The sequence below is a fragment of the Diabrotica undecimpunctata genome, chromosome 5, assembly GCF_040954645.1.
Source record: "Diabrotica undecimpunctata isolate CICGRU chromosome 5, icDiaUnde3, whole genome shotgun sequence".
Lineage (NCBI taxonomy): Eukaryota > Metazoa > Arthropoda > Insecta > Coleoptera > Chrysomelidae > Diabrotica > Diabrotica undecimpunctata.
This window is the reverse complement of record NC_092807.1, coordinates 149,975,700-149,993,618: the sequence shown is the minus strand read 5'-3', so window position 1 is coordinate 149,993,618 and position 17,919 is coordinate 149,975,700. Positions and strand designations below refer to the sequence as shown.

General features: G+C 31.3%; 1 protein-coding gene across 1 annotated transcript in view; it reads right to left on the bottom strand.

Moving 5' to 3' along the window:
• Window positions 1–17,919, bottom strand: part of dpr12 (defective proboscis extension response 12) — a 574,490-nt gene that overhangs the window by 104,750 nt on the left and 451,821 nt on the right. Inside the window, exon 5 of the mRNA XM_072533001.1 lies at window positions 4,644–4,784. Within this exon, the coding sequence (XP_072389102.1) occupies window positions 4,644–4,784 (141 nt within the window). The remainder of the gene's footprint in view (window positions 1–4,643; window positions 4,785–17,919) is intronic.

Sequence of the window (17,919 nt, the reverse complement as noted above, 5' to 3'; positions counted from 1 at the left end):
CCTAAAAAGTAGTTTACCAATAGACCTTTTATTGACTCCAACCCATAAAAAACATATTTATATATTTTTTCCAAACGAGTCACAAATAAATACTTCTTTTTTCTTAGTCTTATATATATATATATATATATATATATATATATATATATATATATATATATATATATATATATATATATTGTGATGATTGTTTATTTTGAGTTCAAACTTAGTTTATTGAGCCAATAAAAAAAATTATAGCTTATCTGTTATCAAAAGTAAAATAATTCTTATATTACCTGTGTTCGATGGATTCAAAAGATTTTCTAGTTGTCTTTTATCGGGAGAGAGAAGAAAGGATAATAATACAAATATATTATATTACAAAGATTTACGTTTCTTTATTTTATATGAACGAATAAAACAATTATCAAATTCTGTCGTTATCTTGACAATCAGCATACAAGAAAATAAATCAAATTTTTATAATAATAAGATTTTAAATCTACATACATTTATATTAAGTGAAAACCAATTTTACTTAAATTTTTCTTTACTTGAAATAAGAGACAACAAAACTTTAAACTTTTGATTAGCCTAACAAAACCTCAGTTCTTAAATTTGAATTCTAATGACCATGATGTCGAAACGATCCTTCACAGATATAAAATTCAATTGTACAAACACTTACAGTTTATTTTCTTTTTGAGTTGTATGTTGGAACATACCCAGAAAAGTCCAGTCTCCTCAAAGATGTGATCTCCCCTCTTTGGCACCTCGGCTCCTTCTAAACGTCTCTGCAAACCTCCTGCAGACTACACAAAAAACACCTGATTTACTTCTCCAAACTCCGCTACTTATTTATGACACCAGGACCTCCTTTTGTCAACTTGATGCCGTAAGAATACTTTCACATATACTTTATAAAATGCCCACGGTAGATACAAGGACCCCTTTTAATCTACTTGTTATCTCCTTCTTCAAACTATTCACTTCTTTTCGTTACGCCGGTATCTAAACTCACGAACCACACCCTATCTTGAGAAAAACGACTGTTTCCTTTCGATGACCAAAATATGACTAACTTCTCCTCTCTCATGATCGACTCACCAAATTCCCATTTTAAAAACGACCGTCCAATCAAAAAGCTTAAATTGTGTTTATCATAATTTTGGAAAAGCCTAATTTCGGTTTCAGAGAAAACTAAATAGCTTACTTTAAAATTGGTTTTTTTTCAATACATCATTTATACATATTTCAAAAGATTAAAATATGGTCATTTAATACTCGACTATACAAACAATGAAAAGATTATTAACTTGCAGGTAAAATGTCTTCTAATTCTAAACAAAGGTTTTTTTTGATAATTTTGTTTGCAACGGAAACAGGTCGTTTGCCAAACAAATTTCTATTCTTATCTACACTAAATCTTATCTTAAATTAATATATACATTTTTGTTTATAATGATTTCTTAAAATTTTATTCCGATGGATATTTTATTTATTTTTCTTTGGTTGGGAAAGGAAAAGTATGACAATATATATATATATATATATATATATATATATATATATATATACATATACGTGTAATTTAATTTTCCAATTTTTTAGAAGCTCAAATCCAATTACATCGTAGCTATTAAACTTTAGTTGAAGGAAAAATAGTTTCTGAGTTTCGAGAAACTTCATGCCAGTACATAAAAGTTCAGTTTCGTATGCAGTACACTAAAGTTTTTATTTTAAACTTTCATAAGAGAGTTACTTGGATGAGAGCGTGTATTGAGGTCAACAGAGATTAAGGGTATGTTCTGGCTCATTATTTATTTATAAGTCCTTTTGAACGTGTTTCGTAGTTGTTTTGTTTGTCATCAAGTCGTTGCATATTTTACGTGTTTTAGTTGCTAATAGAGGTTACAGTTTGTTTATTTTTTTGTCCGTTTATAAATTGGTTGATAAAGTTTACTAAATTCTATATTCTATATACTTTTTTTAGATCTACGAGTATCATTATCCTGTTTCTGGCTATTATTTTCCACTTTTTTCGCCTCCTTTGTCGTAACTTGGTTCTGGATTATTTATTTTATAATATTGCCGAAAATTTTAGAGTTTGTTACACCTAAATCTCTAGAGTTGCAGCACATATAGTTTTTTTTTTATTTTAGAACATGTACTAATTCTATTGCCATAAAACCAGTTGTCTGCAGTTATGTTTTGATTGGTATCAACAATAGGTTTTGCAAGTGTAAGCACATATTGTGTTAGTTTTGAGAATGTTTTTCTTCATAAAATCAGTTTGCACCTTTAAAATTTGTCCAGTGTAAATATAGGCATACAATAAATAGTTGGTTCTGGCATAAAATAGGTTGACAAAATTAATTGTTTGCTATATCTACAAAGTTTGCTTGGCATGTAAATCGTAAATTTTGATCTACCACAAAATGATATCAACATTTCATCAACACAATCTGTCGTTTCAATTGAATACATTGTTTTCATTAAAGTAATTTAAAATTGTAAAGACTGGCACCATTTTAGTCCATCAATTCTTATAGTAGGGTTATCAAATCGCAAAGAAAAAACATGAAACTCAAATCTGTTTATCATCATTTGTTATCCATCAAAACATATCTTTACCAGACTTGTCGTAGCAAATATTAAGCTAATTTAATCAGCTAAATCAACAAAAGTACACCAATAAAAGCTTTAAGTTGTATGATATCCATATTGAAAAGATCACTGGAAATTCTATTACAAAAACCTTTTGAAGTTATACTTCTATACGCGTGTTCGATGTTGGTTTGTACAGGAGTAAATCGGCAAAATCATAACATATGTAAGATATAGGTAAGAGAGAGACAGAAGATATATTTTCTCTCTCTTTCTCTCTCGAGAATATATAACCGAGGACTGTCAATTTTGAAATACATTACTGTTATGTCTAATTGGAAATTTTTTTGCGTGCTTTGTTCATACGCAGGTATATGTGAGTTCGAATCTCAATACGAATTTTCTTTTTTATTTTAAATTTTTTTGCGTGCTTTGTTCATATGCAGGTATATGTGAGTTCGAATCCCAATACGAATTTTCTTTTTTATTTTTGAACTATTTAAAAACCGCATGTTAATCTTATTAAATATATGTAATATACGCAAAAATGCGAAATTTTAAAATAAAATGAAAATTTTTAACATAATCCGAGTTGATGGTTTTTTATTTTTATCTTCCACAACTATTTTTTTAAGTTATACTTCTATACGCGTGTTCAACGTTGGAAATTTGCACGGGAGTACAATTTTATTGCAGAGTATGTGTAAAAAAAATTTTTTGCATTCAACCCCTTTCATACATATATGAAAATAAAAATATATATTTTCATCAAAATATTGATTCAATCCTTCATTTACTATACTCCTATTACAGGTCAAATATTGTTTATATATAGCAAAGGATGCACAATATAAGGTCCATTCGCTTATCTCGGGCATATTTTGACAGATTCATAGTCGGAAACCTACAACACAGAAATTCCTACCTTTCAGTATTAATAGATCAATTAATATACTCACAATTGCAGACTGCTTCCATTGAAAAAAGAAGAATTATTATAAATAGTGGAAGTGTATACTAAACCCATAATATTTTCCTTGTATATTTAAAATTTAATATTATTAATTATATTTAATATTATTGAGTTATTACAATTTAACATATATTAGTAAATATTTGTATTATTCGCGTTGTTTATTTTAGTTAATATAGTTTAATTGTTGTATTATTTTTGTTTAATTCTTTGTTAGTTCTGTTTAGTTAATTAGTTAGTTCTACTTTGAATTTTATTATTACGGATAGTCAATGTTTTCCACTTGTTCCATCAGCGTTGGTAAGTTTTTCTTAAATAAATATGATAAATGTTCTTTAAAAGTTAATATTATTAGACGAGTAAGGATGCTGTTAAATTACAAGGTAATTAAAATAAACGTTTAGTATTTTCCAGTTAATTTGTGATTTTTTTAAAAGTGGTGATAATAATGCTGAATAAGTAGTATTTCAAATTATATATAAGCACAAAACGTACTCAATATTGTTTTATATAATCCACATAATAGAGTACATTAGATAAAAAAGATACTCTAATGAAGTACGCTATGAGCACGTGTGCTTGGTTGTATAGTAATTTCCAGCCATTTCTAGTCTGTCAAAAAAAAATTACCTTCGCAAAAAAATAATTACTAAATTCACTAGACAGTTAGGACTAGGATTAGCGAACCGACTATACCTATATACCTAAATCTGTTTCTCTTTCTGCTCTCTCTTACCTATAGAATTACATATGTAATGATTGTTCAGATTGACTCCCATATAAACTTGTAAAGGCGAACGCGTATATATAAGTATAACTTCTACCGGCAGTCCCACTCGACTGCCACACCCGTTTTTTATTTGTCTAGAAATACCTATATTTGTAGATTCTTAAATAACTAAATTTCGTTAACAACCAAAAAAAAAGTATGAGATGATAGACCTCACGTATCTCTGTTATTATGGGTTAAATAACAAATAAATGAATTCTTCATTGGAATGTAACTTTTAACTATTAATAGTCAGCAGAATTTTGACAAAACAATACACTATTGATAATAATATATTAAACTATTACTTACCCTTTCAATTACACATACAAGATCAATAATGCTTCCAATATCTACATGATGTTCTCCTGACCTAGTACCCTGTATGGTGGCTTCAGGAACTACTATTTGCAGATTCACGAAATGCGAAATAAGACCTTGGCTTGTTGATACCTGGAAAGAAAAATTAAATAATTATTATAGGTATATTTTGATAAAAACTAGTAAAATAATATGTACAATATTTTTTAAATCTGCGTTAAATCTTCCAATGAAAAAAAAAATATCATACACTTAGCGAGAGCGCCCACGAAACTGGCGTGACATGTAACATGACAGTGAAATAGCACGGGTATGGCACTGGCGTAGAAGATAGCGCATACTAAAGTAGCATGAGATTAAAAAGGCTAGTTTTTTCAAAATTCATAATTTCGTCCTCTGAGGATGAAGTTATGCTAACGTTTTTAAACGTAAACAATATGAAAAAAACTTGTCTGCAATGTCAGTTTTGGGTACACCTTTATTGGAAAGAGATTCAAGAGCATAGTGGATTTAATGTATTTAAAGAATTAAATATGTTTTGAATAAAATCCTTTATAAAAAGGTATATAAAAAACCCAGTTGGGCTATGTTAAATTGGCAAAACGTTTTCGGAATAAGTATTCCATCATCAGTACCAAGTTAATACATGGATGTAGCCACTAAATATGGGGTTACAAACCCTTTAAAAATTGCTAATTTAAATTTAGTTTACATAATGTCTGTTTTACAATTTAGATGGTAAAGTTACCGTTGGATTGGTAACATGGTGACATATGACTCTGCAATAAGTTACAAGTCCTGAGACGGTATGTCTACGAGGACTTCAATGATAGATTGAAGTCCTCGTAGACATACCGTCTCAGGACTTGCAACTTATTGCAGAGTCATATGTCACCATGTTACCAATCCAACGGTAACTTTACCATCTAAATTGTAAAACAGACATTATGTAAACTAAATTTAAATTAGCAATTTTTAAAGGGTTTGTAACCCCATATTTAGTGGCTACATCCATGTATTAACTTGGTACTGATGATGGAATACTTATTCCGAAAACGTTTTGCCAATTTAACATAGCCCAACTGGGTTTTTTATATACCTTTTTATAAAGGATTTTATTCAAATTTTTAATATATGGTATACAGCCAAACACAGGAACTTAGTTTCCTTGTGGAAATTAAATATGTATCCGGCGAAATTTGGACAGTACTCCAGCCAAAACATCTGACCAAACCATCAAGGGAAGTATGGCTTAAAACAGCGAGTATATACTGGGAACTTGCCTAATTGCTCTGGCTTTATTAATGAAAAGCATATTAGGATTAAAGTCCCTTCGAAATCTAGGTCAGCATACTTAAAGTACAAAGGATATTTTTTTATTGTATTGATAGCTGTGACTGCCACAAACGGGCTATTGTTGTCGGTTGATATTAAGGAATATGGAGGAAATAGTGATAACAGAGCATTCAAAGAAAGTGCATTTGAAAAAGCAGTAGTTAGCGACCAACTTGATCTTCCCGAACCTAAACTGATGCCAGGAGAAAATAATAATGCAAGTTTTCCTTACTATTTTATAGCAGACAAAACTTTTCCCCTCTCAGATCGTGTTATGAAATCATATCCCAGAAGACAACTAACAAATGATAAACGAATATTTAAATACAAACTTTCTAAAGGATGGAGATCTATTAAGTGTGCATTTGGTTTGCTAACTTCAATGTTCAGAGTATTGGAGACGCCAATATCTTGTGATATTAACAAGATTGATAGCATTATTCAAGCTATTTGTGTGTTAATAATGGAGTTTTTACTAATACCACATTTCAATTAAAAGAATTTGTTCTTAATAAGTATATCAAATAATTATCCAATCAACCAGGGAGGTATCGCATGCCAACAAATGGTGCATTAGAAATAAGATATAGACCATGTAATTTTTTAATCAACCTACTGGTGCCCTCTGCCTTGGCAGAATGACCACTGTGTTTTATAGCTTTGTGCATACATATTATGCCTAAAAGGGTAAATAACAATAAGGTATTCTAGTAAAAAGGTGTTTTTAACTCAGTGTTTGTAGACCTCATCTGTTGCCTTATCTGTTTTTGTCCTAATAAATATCGTAAAAAATAGTTTTATTATTGTAAATATTATGGTTTTACAATACAAGCTAAAAACATTTTTTCTTACCGAAAGCTGTTTATGCAGCTTCGTTTTCATTACGAAAAGGTCAGATAGTTTAGCTATTAAAAAATATACTGGCTCAATTTTAGGTTAAACAGATTAGTTTTACACCAGCTTGTGTGGTATAACTCTGGTCTACACAAAACTCTATCAGCATAACTAATAAACCAAGTATAAAATTTATACTCAGAATAAATCAGGTATAGGCAAAATCACTAACAATAAACATGGAATAACTTAGATATAAGTTATACTTGGTATAAGAATTTATTCCAAGATTATACCGACCCACACCCTTGTTTAAGTCTAGTATAACCGTGGTATAACCTATTTTATGAATGTCAAAGTCATCAGTGACAAGAATATATTATTTTTTGTATTGTTTTATGAGTAGCTATATAATAAAAAATGTGTTTAAGAGGTGTTGCGGCTGTCGAGGAAGTTGATAATTTAATTAACATGATGGAAAATACACGAAAAAGAAAAACTTTCAAAGAAAGAATAAATTCATTTTCAAAATACACTGGCAATTGTTTGCAACAAATAAAGAAAAAGATATATTTGGTGTCAGTTTCAAAGAGAAATCAAAATTGACATATTTCACTCAATATCTCGTTGTTCTATGTATTTGTGCAAAAGATTGCGACATTGCCAAACTATCATTTCGTAATAAAGTGGGAATACTTATAACTAACATATACCGAGTTTATTTGTAACAAATTATTTTAGTATTATATTTACCTTATACTTAGGATAACTATTCTAGATATAAATACGGAATAACCTTAGAATACGAGTATTTTATTAGTAAGACAGTATAAGTATGGTCGTGTTTAAAATATCTAGATAAAAATTGGACATGGAAATAAAAACGTGTCATGATTTTAGCCACTGAAGAATTAAAACAGATCTTCTTCTTCTTCTCATTGCGCCGTCTCCTTTCGAAGGTTGGCGATCCAAATGGCAATTGTAGCGTTGTAAACTCCTGCGCGAAAGATTTCTGTGGATGAGCGGTCGAACCATCTCCTCAGGTCTTTCAGCCACGAGTTCTGGCGTCTTTCTACTAATCTTTTGCCCTGTACTTTTCCTTCCAGTATAACTTAAAGTAATTCATATCTTTCGCCCCTCAGCACATGACCCAAGTATTGCATTTTCCTCTCTTTGATTATTCTTAGTAATTCTTTTTGTTTACACATGCGACGAAGTACCTCAACACTAGTAACTCTTTGTACCCATGGAATCCTCAACATTCGTCTGTATATATACATCTCAAAGGCATCTATTCTTTTTTCTATTTCAGAGTCCATTGTCCAACTTTCACAGCCATACTGTAAGACAGAAAAAAAAAACGTAACATCTGATCATTCGGATTCTAAGCTGTAGACTAATCTGATCTTGTAAAAAATGTTTTAATGCTCATAAATGTTTTCCTTGCTTGTTCGATTCTTGATAGGGTTTCTTTTTTTGGATTACACTGACTATTGATATTTGTTCCCAAATATTTTATGGAATTTACCTGTTCTATTATTTGACCCTTGGCATACACTTGTACGTTTATTGGTGTCTTTAAAAATACTAAAGTTTTGGTTTTGGAAACGTTTAGATGTAAAAAGGAACATTTCGCTGTGGTGAACTACCGCATTTATTATATTTTGTAGTTCTTGTGCGTTGCTTGCTATTAAGACGGTATCATCAGCATATCTGATGTTGTCTATGCTGATTCCGTTAATCTTAATTCTGCCTTGGACCTCGTCTAATGCTTCTCTAAATATAGACTCCGAATACAAATTAAAGAGTAGCGGTGATAAGACGCAACCCTGTCTCACTCCTCGTCGGATTTGTATGTCTTTGGATGTTGTGTGCTCTATTTCAATTGTTGCCGTTTGGTGCCAGTATAGTTCTGAGATCATTCGCAAGTCTTGTTCGTCAACTCCAGTTGTTCTCAGAATTTCGATCATCTTTTGATGGTTAACGCAGTCAAATGCTTTTCGATAGTCAATAAAACATGCATATACATCTACATTCATGTCTCTGCATCGTTGCGTTAATACATTTAAAGCAAAAAGAGCCTCTCGTGTTCCCAATCCGTTTCGAAATCCGAATTGAGTGTCACTCATCTGGAACTCGCACTTCTTGTAAATTCGTGTATGGATAATTCTGAGAAAAGTTTTAAGGACATGAGACATCAAGCTTAATATTCGATAATCATCGCATTGTGAGGAATTCGATTTTTTTGGTAATGCTACGAATGTTGATTTTAGCCAGTCTGTTGGTATTTTACCTGTGTCATATATCTTATTGAATAGTGCTGTTATTAAATCTAGGCCTTTACTTTCGTTATCTGCAATTAGTTTAAGTATTTCGACATTGATATTGTCTGGAACGGTGGCTTTTCCATCTTTCTGAGATTTTACTGCATGAATCGCTTCTTCTTTGGTTATTTCTGGGATTTTTTCATTTATTCGATTATCTGTGGATGGTGAAGAACAAGGTCTATCGTCGTCAAAAAGAGTTTGTATGTATTCTTTCCATCTCTCTAGTTTGTCTTGTGTACCCATAATTATTTCGTTATTATCACTTTTTAATATTGTTGCTTGTCTCTTTTTATGAATATTAAAGGTGTCGTATTTTTCCTGAAATTGTTCGATTTCTAGGTATTTTGTTGACATTATGTTTTCTTTCGCCTCCCTGCACTTTTGTCTAATGATTTTGTTGATTCGCTTAAATTCTATTGGGCTTGTTTTATGTTTTCGTCTTACGTCCATGAGGTCCATGATCTCTTGCGTTATCCATTCTTGTTTTTTTGTTGTGTTTTATGAAACCGATGTCTTCTTCTTGTATCTTTGTTATTTTTGTTTTTAGAGCAGTCCATGTTACTTCAATGTCTGTCTGTACCAAGTTTTCGATGGGCATTAAAACAGATCGGCTAATCAAAAAAGTTATTGATGAACAACTGTGAATGACTCACTTGTGTTGTCATAGATACATAGAAATTTCTCAATTAATGAGACAAAACGAATATTAAATTCTGGACTGTTTTCCATCTTTAAATTTTTTAACAAACACACATACAAAATGCAAGTAGCACGGGGCACAAAGTAGAACAAGCTCTATTTTTAACGACGTAGCGTAGCAAGCTGCATGACGCCACTGCCACTGTCATGTTGGTATGCGCTGAATAACTCTTTTGCATTGGTTACATTTTAAGCATCGAGTTAGAATCTATGGAGAAGCTATGAGCATATGAACCTGTGTATTAAAAACGGCGTCAGTAGGTGTGCCTAACGATCATATCAATATGGCGGTGGGATCAGGGCCTGACTCAATAATATTAAAACTACTATACAAATATGACTAGTTATTTAGAAGATTTAATCATAATCTAAAAAAGTGCAATACATTTTTAATAAACTATGATTTATTTATCCCGCGGTGAACACTAAAAACACGACATATTATACATAAAGATAAATTCAAAGTTGTCATATAGTCAATACAGTCAAATACAGTCAAATAGTTGTCAATACAGTCAAATAACAAGTTGTGTCTAAAAGAGATAATAATATAAATATTTTAAAGGGTAAAATTAATATACGGTATGAAATAAAAGAAATACGTTCGTTTTACAACTTATATATTTGATAACTACAAATTAACAGACAGTTAAAAATTTAGTTCAATTAACAAAGTTAGAGTTATTATTAAAAAACAAAATTGAATATTTGCCGAATATTACAATGGAAATAATGTCTAGAAATATAAATAATAAAATAATGTTGCAGTAGTTAATAAGAAATTTTAAGATGTTTAGGATGAAGATATTTGAGTATTCTCAGGAATAGCAGGATCTACCTTACTTATAAGATGTTTATGAATAATATTAATTTATTTTCTGAAGTAAGGGCCATTATTTTGTTCACACATTTGTATACTAACCTGTAGAACGTTATTCCTGAAGATTTTTTATTAAAATTGCTTCTGCTACTGCAACTACATTGAGAACAAGAAACCATTATTATGCACTATCACAATATAATATTACAGTTTTTATAAAAGTATTATAAAACTAATAATATTCGAAAAACAACAAACGTAAACCATCATACACGATCTGTCAAAACGATCATAACAATATGACAATATGGCCGAAGTGAGGTCGTTTATAGTCACGTGATGCCCTCTCCATAGATTCTAACTCGATGATTTTAAGTAACATGATATACACGCGCTATTTGCTACTTGTCACTTGACAGTTTGGTGGGCGCTCTCCCTTATTAAAGCAACAACTATATTCTGCATATAGTCCAGTCGTCAGAGATTTGACTTTTCAAAACCATTCGAACAAGCTGAATTTTGCTAAGAATATTAATTTTATGAGTCAAAAAAGATGCAAAAAACTTTAACTCCCGAAAACACCCATCGTAGGGGGTAAAAACGTAAAAAAGATCGATTTCTAAAGAATCTGTAGGTCATAGAAAAAAATTTTTCAACTAAAAAATGTAGCTGAGATAACTTTTAACATAAATGTTTAGTGGTAGTTTTGTCAGACACAATGCTTGAAGCGAACTGCGACAAATAAAATTTTTATCAACTCGACGGTAAAAAATCGATATCTTTTGATCAGAGTAAAATTTATTATTTTCATTGACCGGTCATAGTAGTTTCAATCAAAAGGCCTTAAAGAAGACGGTTTAATGTTTAGTTTATAGCAGTAGTTATAGTTTATTTTTATGAACGAGAGAGTAATTAGCATAATTTTAACTGGTACCTCCGACCACTCCATGGGCGTGCTCAAGATTAATTGAAAAATTACTTTGAATAATTGTAAAAAATAAATGTTATTTCAGTGTTATAAAGTGTTATGTGTATGTAAACAAAAGTGACCTCTTTTATCACACACTATATTAGAACTGACTGGCCTACATTAAAAAGGGTTTTAAAAAATTGACATTTTTTTTAATTTTTAAAAATTACAAAAGAGAAAAAGAGTTTTTAAAACCGTCTAAGGTATGTTAAATAGATGAATAAAAATATTAATATAAAACTTACAGCTACTTGTTACAAATCCAAATCAGATTCAGAAGATGAACTTTCAGAACCAAGATTTATAATAACTGGTCGATCATTTTATCAGTAATATTGTCCAGCTTCCACATTTTTTCCTCTTCTTTAATAGTGTGATTTACTGCCTTTTCCCAGTTTTCAGGTTTTACATTATTTACGGCCTCCAAAAACAACTGTTTAACATCATGAATTTTAAAAGTGGTATTTTTTCTTGAAACTTCACTCTTTATCTGTGCCCATACCAGTTCAATCGGGTTTAATTCACAATGATATGGTGGGGATCTAAGTACTGTCATTCCACGATTTTTGGCAATTTCGTATTTTTTAAATTTTTCTTTATGAAGGGCACACAACGAATAAAGTTCCTTTCTTATAGATCCGGGATGGTACGTAATATTTTTTGAACTCAGCCAATTCTGCAAGTCTTTTTTTAACCACTTGGTTGTGGGCAGTCCTTCTATAAGTCTGGAGTGACAACTTGCATTATCCATTACTATTACACAGTTCTTAGGAAGAAGATCTATCATTTGTTCGAAGCATTCTTGAAAGACATCAGCGTTCGTGTCTTCATGGTAGTCACCGGTACGAGTTGATTCAAAAGTTAATAAACCACCTTCAACAAAACCGTCTGAACTGGCAATGTGTACTATTATCAGCCTGCGTCCCTTTCCTGATGGTGGGTTTAAACCAGTAGATAAGTTATTTACAAAAGCGTGCCTTTGACTTGTAACAGTTTCATCCTGCCAAAATTTATTTGGTGTATGACCCTCGTTGATCCATGTTTCATCAAGATAAAATATTTTTCTTTTTTGGTTTCTCATTTCCTTTATGGTTCTTAGAAAATGTCTTCTCCATATGACAATATCGCTTCTTTCTAATAAAATAGACTTTCTGGGATTCTTTTTCCAGCGGAAGCCTATTTCTTTTAAAAGTTTCCATAACGTACTTCGACTCATTTCTGGGTAATCCTTATCATCTCGAACTGAGACAAGAACTTTATCCAATGTTGAAAATTCTTGTCTAAAGAAGAATTCATGCACTTTCCGTCGAAGTCCTTCTTTAAAATGATATTCTATTTGAAATTTTGGTTTCCCTGGAGCATTACGTGGCATTTGAAAACTACCACATTTCTCTTCTTTAATAACTCTGTAAATCGTAGATTTCCCAACACCAAGTGTACTGCTAACTAACTCAACGGTCTCATCAACACTTTCACATAAACGTTTGTCTGTAAATGATTTAAAACAATTAAATATTAATGTTTTTTTATTAACTGTTAGAGGATCAATTTTTCGGCGTTTACACGGCACTTCCAAATTTTCCATAACACTAGTATACACAATAAACTGCACCTTGCAACTGAAGTACCTACTTTTAGTGAACTGTTAAGAATTTTGAATACGCCACTTGGACCTTCCTACAAAATGGAAAAACCCACTATCTCATTTTCTGTGGAATAAGTTTAGAAGGTAATTATCTAGTCAATTACTGTCGTAGATTCCTGGAATTAAAGAATTAAATGTTTGATTGTTGAAACCCTTACTTCGTGGAATGCACTCATTTCAGATAAAATAAAACGTTTTATTTTATCTAAAGAATTAAACTTTATTTTGCAAATAGGCAAAGAATTAAACTTTATTTTGCAAATAGATAAAAAAAACGTTTTATTTTATCTAAAGAATTAAACTTTATTTTGCAAATAGGTAGGTACTTATTAAACTTTTATTGGTTATATATAACCAATAAAATAAACATCTTACATTTCTTGCAAATTCATTAGTACCTGTTAACCTCCATCACTCCGACACTGGCAACCTTATTTAGGGATTAGTAAGCCTCACAACTATTGTATTCTATTCTGCTCCAACCTTTATACCTGGTGGTCATAGTCAATTTAAAATTGTTTTCCTATATACTTCTGTAAACTTGTTGACAAATATCTGTTTTTCATTGAGTCACCCGTATCAACAGTTCAGGGATTTGCATACATAATTTATTGTTTTATTACTCTCTTATACATAAAAATACACGATAATTACTTCTAAAAAAAGTACTACTGTAATTAAACAAAAAACATTTTTAAACGTTTTAAATAGTTTGTAATGTGAAAGTTTAAATTAAGCGTTTTTTAAGCATATTAAGCAAAACTCAAAACTAAAATTTCATGCTAGGTTTTTAAGAATAGGTTCTAGTTAAAAAAAGTCCATATTGGCCGGTCAATAAAAGAGATATATTGTATTGATCTCATTAGAATCATAAAAATGGCAAAAATCGCACCACGTTTATTTATTTAACACCTTTATAAAAACTGTGTTCGCTTGCTAAAAAATACAATTATTGCATACGAAATCTGCATCATTTACTTTTACAAAGCATCTTGACTTTTTTCAATGGGACACTTAGATCAAAAGATATCGAATTTTTACCGTCGAGCTGATACAAATTGTATTAAGCACTTCAATCGTGCTATAGATGTGCTTTGGCTTCCCGCTTGGATGCCGAACACATCTATGCATAAAATAAATGCAATACCTTCAATACAAATATTACTGTGCTAAAAGCATAATTATGTTCATATTTCAACTGGTTTTTTGAGGATATTTGCATGCATATTTTAGGGTTTTTTAAGTGCATATTTCCCGAGCTCCAATAATTACCAAATTCCAATTTAGTAGTTATTAAAAAACATAAAAAATTATTATTGGACTTGTTTTTTTTTTCTAAAGATGATTATTAGTATGTATGTATTTGTGTTTCATGTAAAAATACAGTGAATTTATCAAATATAACGTATGCAATAAATCGTATAATAAATAGACAGATAAGTACATGTACATATTTACTCAAATACCTACATTATTTATGCAGCACTTGGTCTACATTTTATGAGAATGTTTATATTTCTCTAACCGTTTTAAATTTGATGTGCTGGCTAGTAAATAGCTTTATGTAAGCCAGCAAGACAAATGTGGTGGAAAACGTGAAAAATAGCACTTGTTGAAATTACTGTCATTACTTTTAGAAAATTGGTGGTTTCCACCTGTTACTATTAGCTACAATTTGACTAAAAATAAAAGAGTTCTGTAATAGGTTTGGTTGGTGGAATTGGAGATTTTATTAAACGATATTCAATAATGTGTTTTTTTATTTTTATGTAAACAAGTAAAGCAAGATATTGGTTTAGCTATTATTTATTATTAATATTTATATAAAAGTATCATATTATTGTATACACTATAAATGATTCTATATAGTTAACTATACACTTTTATAGAGAAAATATAAGTATTTTTGCCACTTAGAAGATTTTGGATTTTGCAAAAATGCTAAAACAGAAAGATTTAATAACAAGGGAGATTTTAACGATATTATATAGTCTAGTAAACAAAAAATAAAATAAGTCATTCAAAACAACGCGTCGTAAGTGGTCAAAAAGTAGAATCACGTATTAATTATGATTTCTCGGAAATAGTTTATTGTGGGCGTTTAAGAAAATATACTTCCTTGCTGATCACTTTACAGTGTAATAACAGAATATTATATTGCTGCTAATAATAATAAAAATAATACATTAGATCTTGTTTATAAAATCATTTTTTATTTATATTTAAAATGACTTCTATAGAGTCGTGGATAATCTACTCGCGGATGAAAGGGAGTCTTCTTCTTCTTCGTGTGCCACTCCTATCGGAGATTGGAAATCATCAAGGCTATCCTGACCTTGTTTACAGCTAATCTAAAGAGTTCATTAGTGGTACAGCCAAACCACTTTCTCAAATTACGCAACTATGACATTCTTCTACGGCCTGGATTCCGTTTTCCTTGTTTTTTTCCTTGCATTATATTTCGAAGTAATGCGTATTTATGTCCTCTTGTAGCGTTTTAAATTTGTTAATATTTAATAACTATTTAATAATATGAATTCTGTTTTAAGTTTTGTAGTACGCCCCTGAGTTGTTTATTTGCGTTTGTCACTTATAAAGGAATTTTAAAACGATCAATATATTATGGCATTTTAAGTTGAGATTCCTAATATCAAGTTTTGTATTCAGTTGTTTTTGTCGTTGAAAACGATTTGTTTACATTCGAGTCCCCTAATATTCCGGTTGAAGTCAGGTATTCAATTTTTCTAAAACGTAATAAAGCTGGGAATATTTCAAGGTTGTTACGAACGAGTGTCGAGGATATTATGTTTGTTTTAAGTTTGTGGCACAAACTGGCTGGAGACGTGAAGGAAAATTATTTGGCGTTGAATTTTGTAAAATGTAACGCAGAGGGAGTCAAGCAAGAGATTTGAGACTAAAAAGATGTTTGGGCGATTTAGAATCAGGAGTCGATTCATTTTTTTTGTGTTATGTCTTAAGACCGGTGAAAGGTTTGCTAATACTCTTTGCATAATGGCAGTTTAGAACAGAGTATCAACCACAAGATTTGTGCAGTACACCGGAACTTATGAAATTTTGAAAATGATTATATAGGATGTCCCACCAGCTTTATTGTCGTTTGCCTGCTTGATCCAACTCCATTTACGTCAGATCTTCGTTCCTGAGTATAGAAATGGTTTCCCTTTTGTTCCAGTTGAGAGTTTTGTCCTTGCAGCTCCAATCCCAGAGATAGTAGCAAGTTTTTCAAAGTTAAGTGGCAAAGTTTGTAAACTAAGGTAACAATTAACATATTAATTTTTCCAAATTAAATAGACATTATTTTTGATAATTGATAATTGCTTTTCTAAAAATAAAAGAATTTGTAATATTGAAAGTTTTATATTGTTTTAGAGGCCTGGCCAACAAAATGTCATAATTTATTCTGTCTTACAATGTTATGTTGACATATGACATTTTGGCTTAAATCTGCTGTTGTAAAACAATTTTAATTTGATTATTATATAGAAAAGATATTTCATATATAGGTTAAATTTTAAGATATTTTCATAAACAAGGATATCTTTAATTTTTAATAATCTAATTTGGCCATATTAATAAATAACTTAGGAACCATTTCGAAAATTTTTGTAGCAATTGTCGTACGGCCGTAGCGTCCTCCTGGTTTTTAGGGGTTTCTGGACGATCTACAACCGCCGCTCTTGAAGAGGATCTCAAGTTTCGAGAGTCCATCTTCGTATTTAAGGAGTTGATTGAGATACCGGCAGCTACGGGCAAGAAGTTCCACCGAGCCTTTGTGGAAGGTGAGGAGACATCGGCAATCAGAATTGTCTAACAGTTCGAGCTTTCTTACAGACAAAATATTCTTACACTGAATTAATATGTATTAGAATTCTGATGCGTGGTGTATAACTCAAGTTCCACAAAGATGTCGGCCTTCTCGCTTCGTGTAGCCGCGTTTCCTCTCCTCGAGAGAGGTACAAGAATGCCGGCAATGTCGACTCTTTCTGCTGCCAGTCGCTTCGTATAAGCTTCGCTTTTTGTAAACAGCAATCCATATAGTTACTATTTACATAAGGTTTTGGAGACGTATTGCAGCTTAACCTGATCGGAAAAGCAATTACAAGTCCCCGTCGGGGCTTTTATTCGCTCTTTACCGTGACAGGCCCAAATAACGCTGTGGTCAGTTCGACACGATTTGAGATAGTTATAAGAACAGTGTCTTTACTGCCTCAGAAAAGCGTGTTCTACTGTCAGGAAGCGTTTTGTAGTCGACACGCCGTTTCTCGTACACTTGATGATTTAACGTCTAAATTGGATAACCATTATTAGGTATTATTCTTTAATTTTTTTGGATAATTAATAAAACTCAAAGGTAGCTTGGTAGCGCACCGAACCAACAAGGTCTTACGGGGCTAGTAGTGTATGACGACTGGATCCCGGATCGGAAGATGTGCTGTTTTTTTATACACATCGTGTTTGAGAATTTTCAGCACACTTCCGCCGAGAGGCCAATGACAGCGCAGTTAATAACGAGCGCAGTGGTTGGCCGGCCAAAGTAACAATCTTTGTCGTGATTGGTTACCTTAGCGACACAATCTCCTTTGTTAACAGATAAGCACGTAAGTTTTTGTTAACTT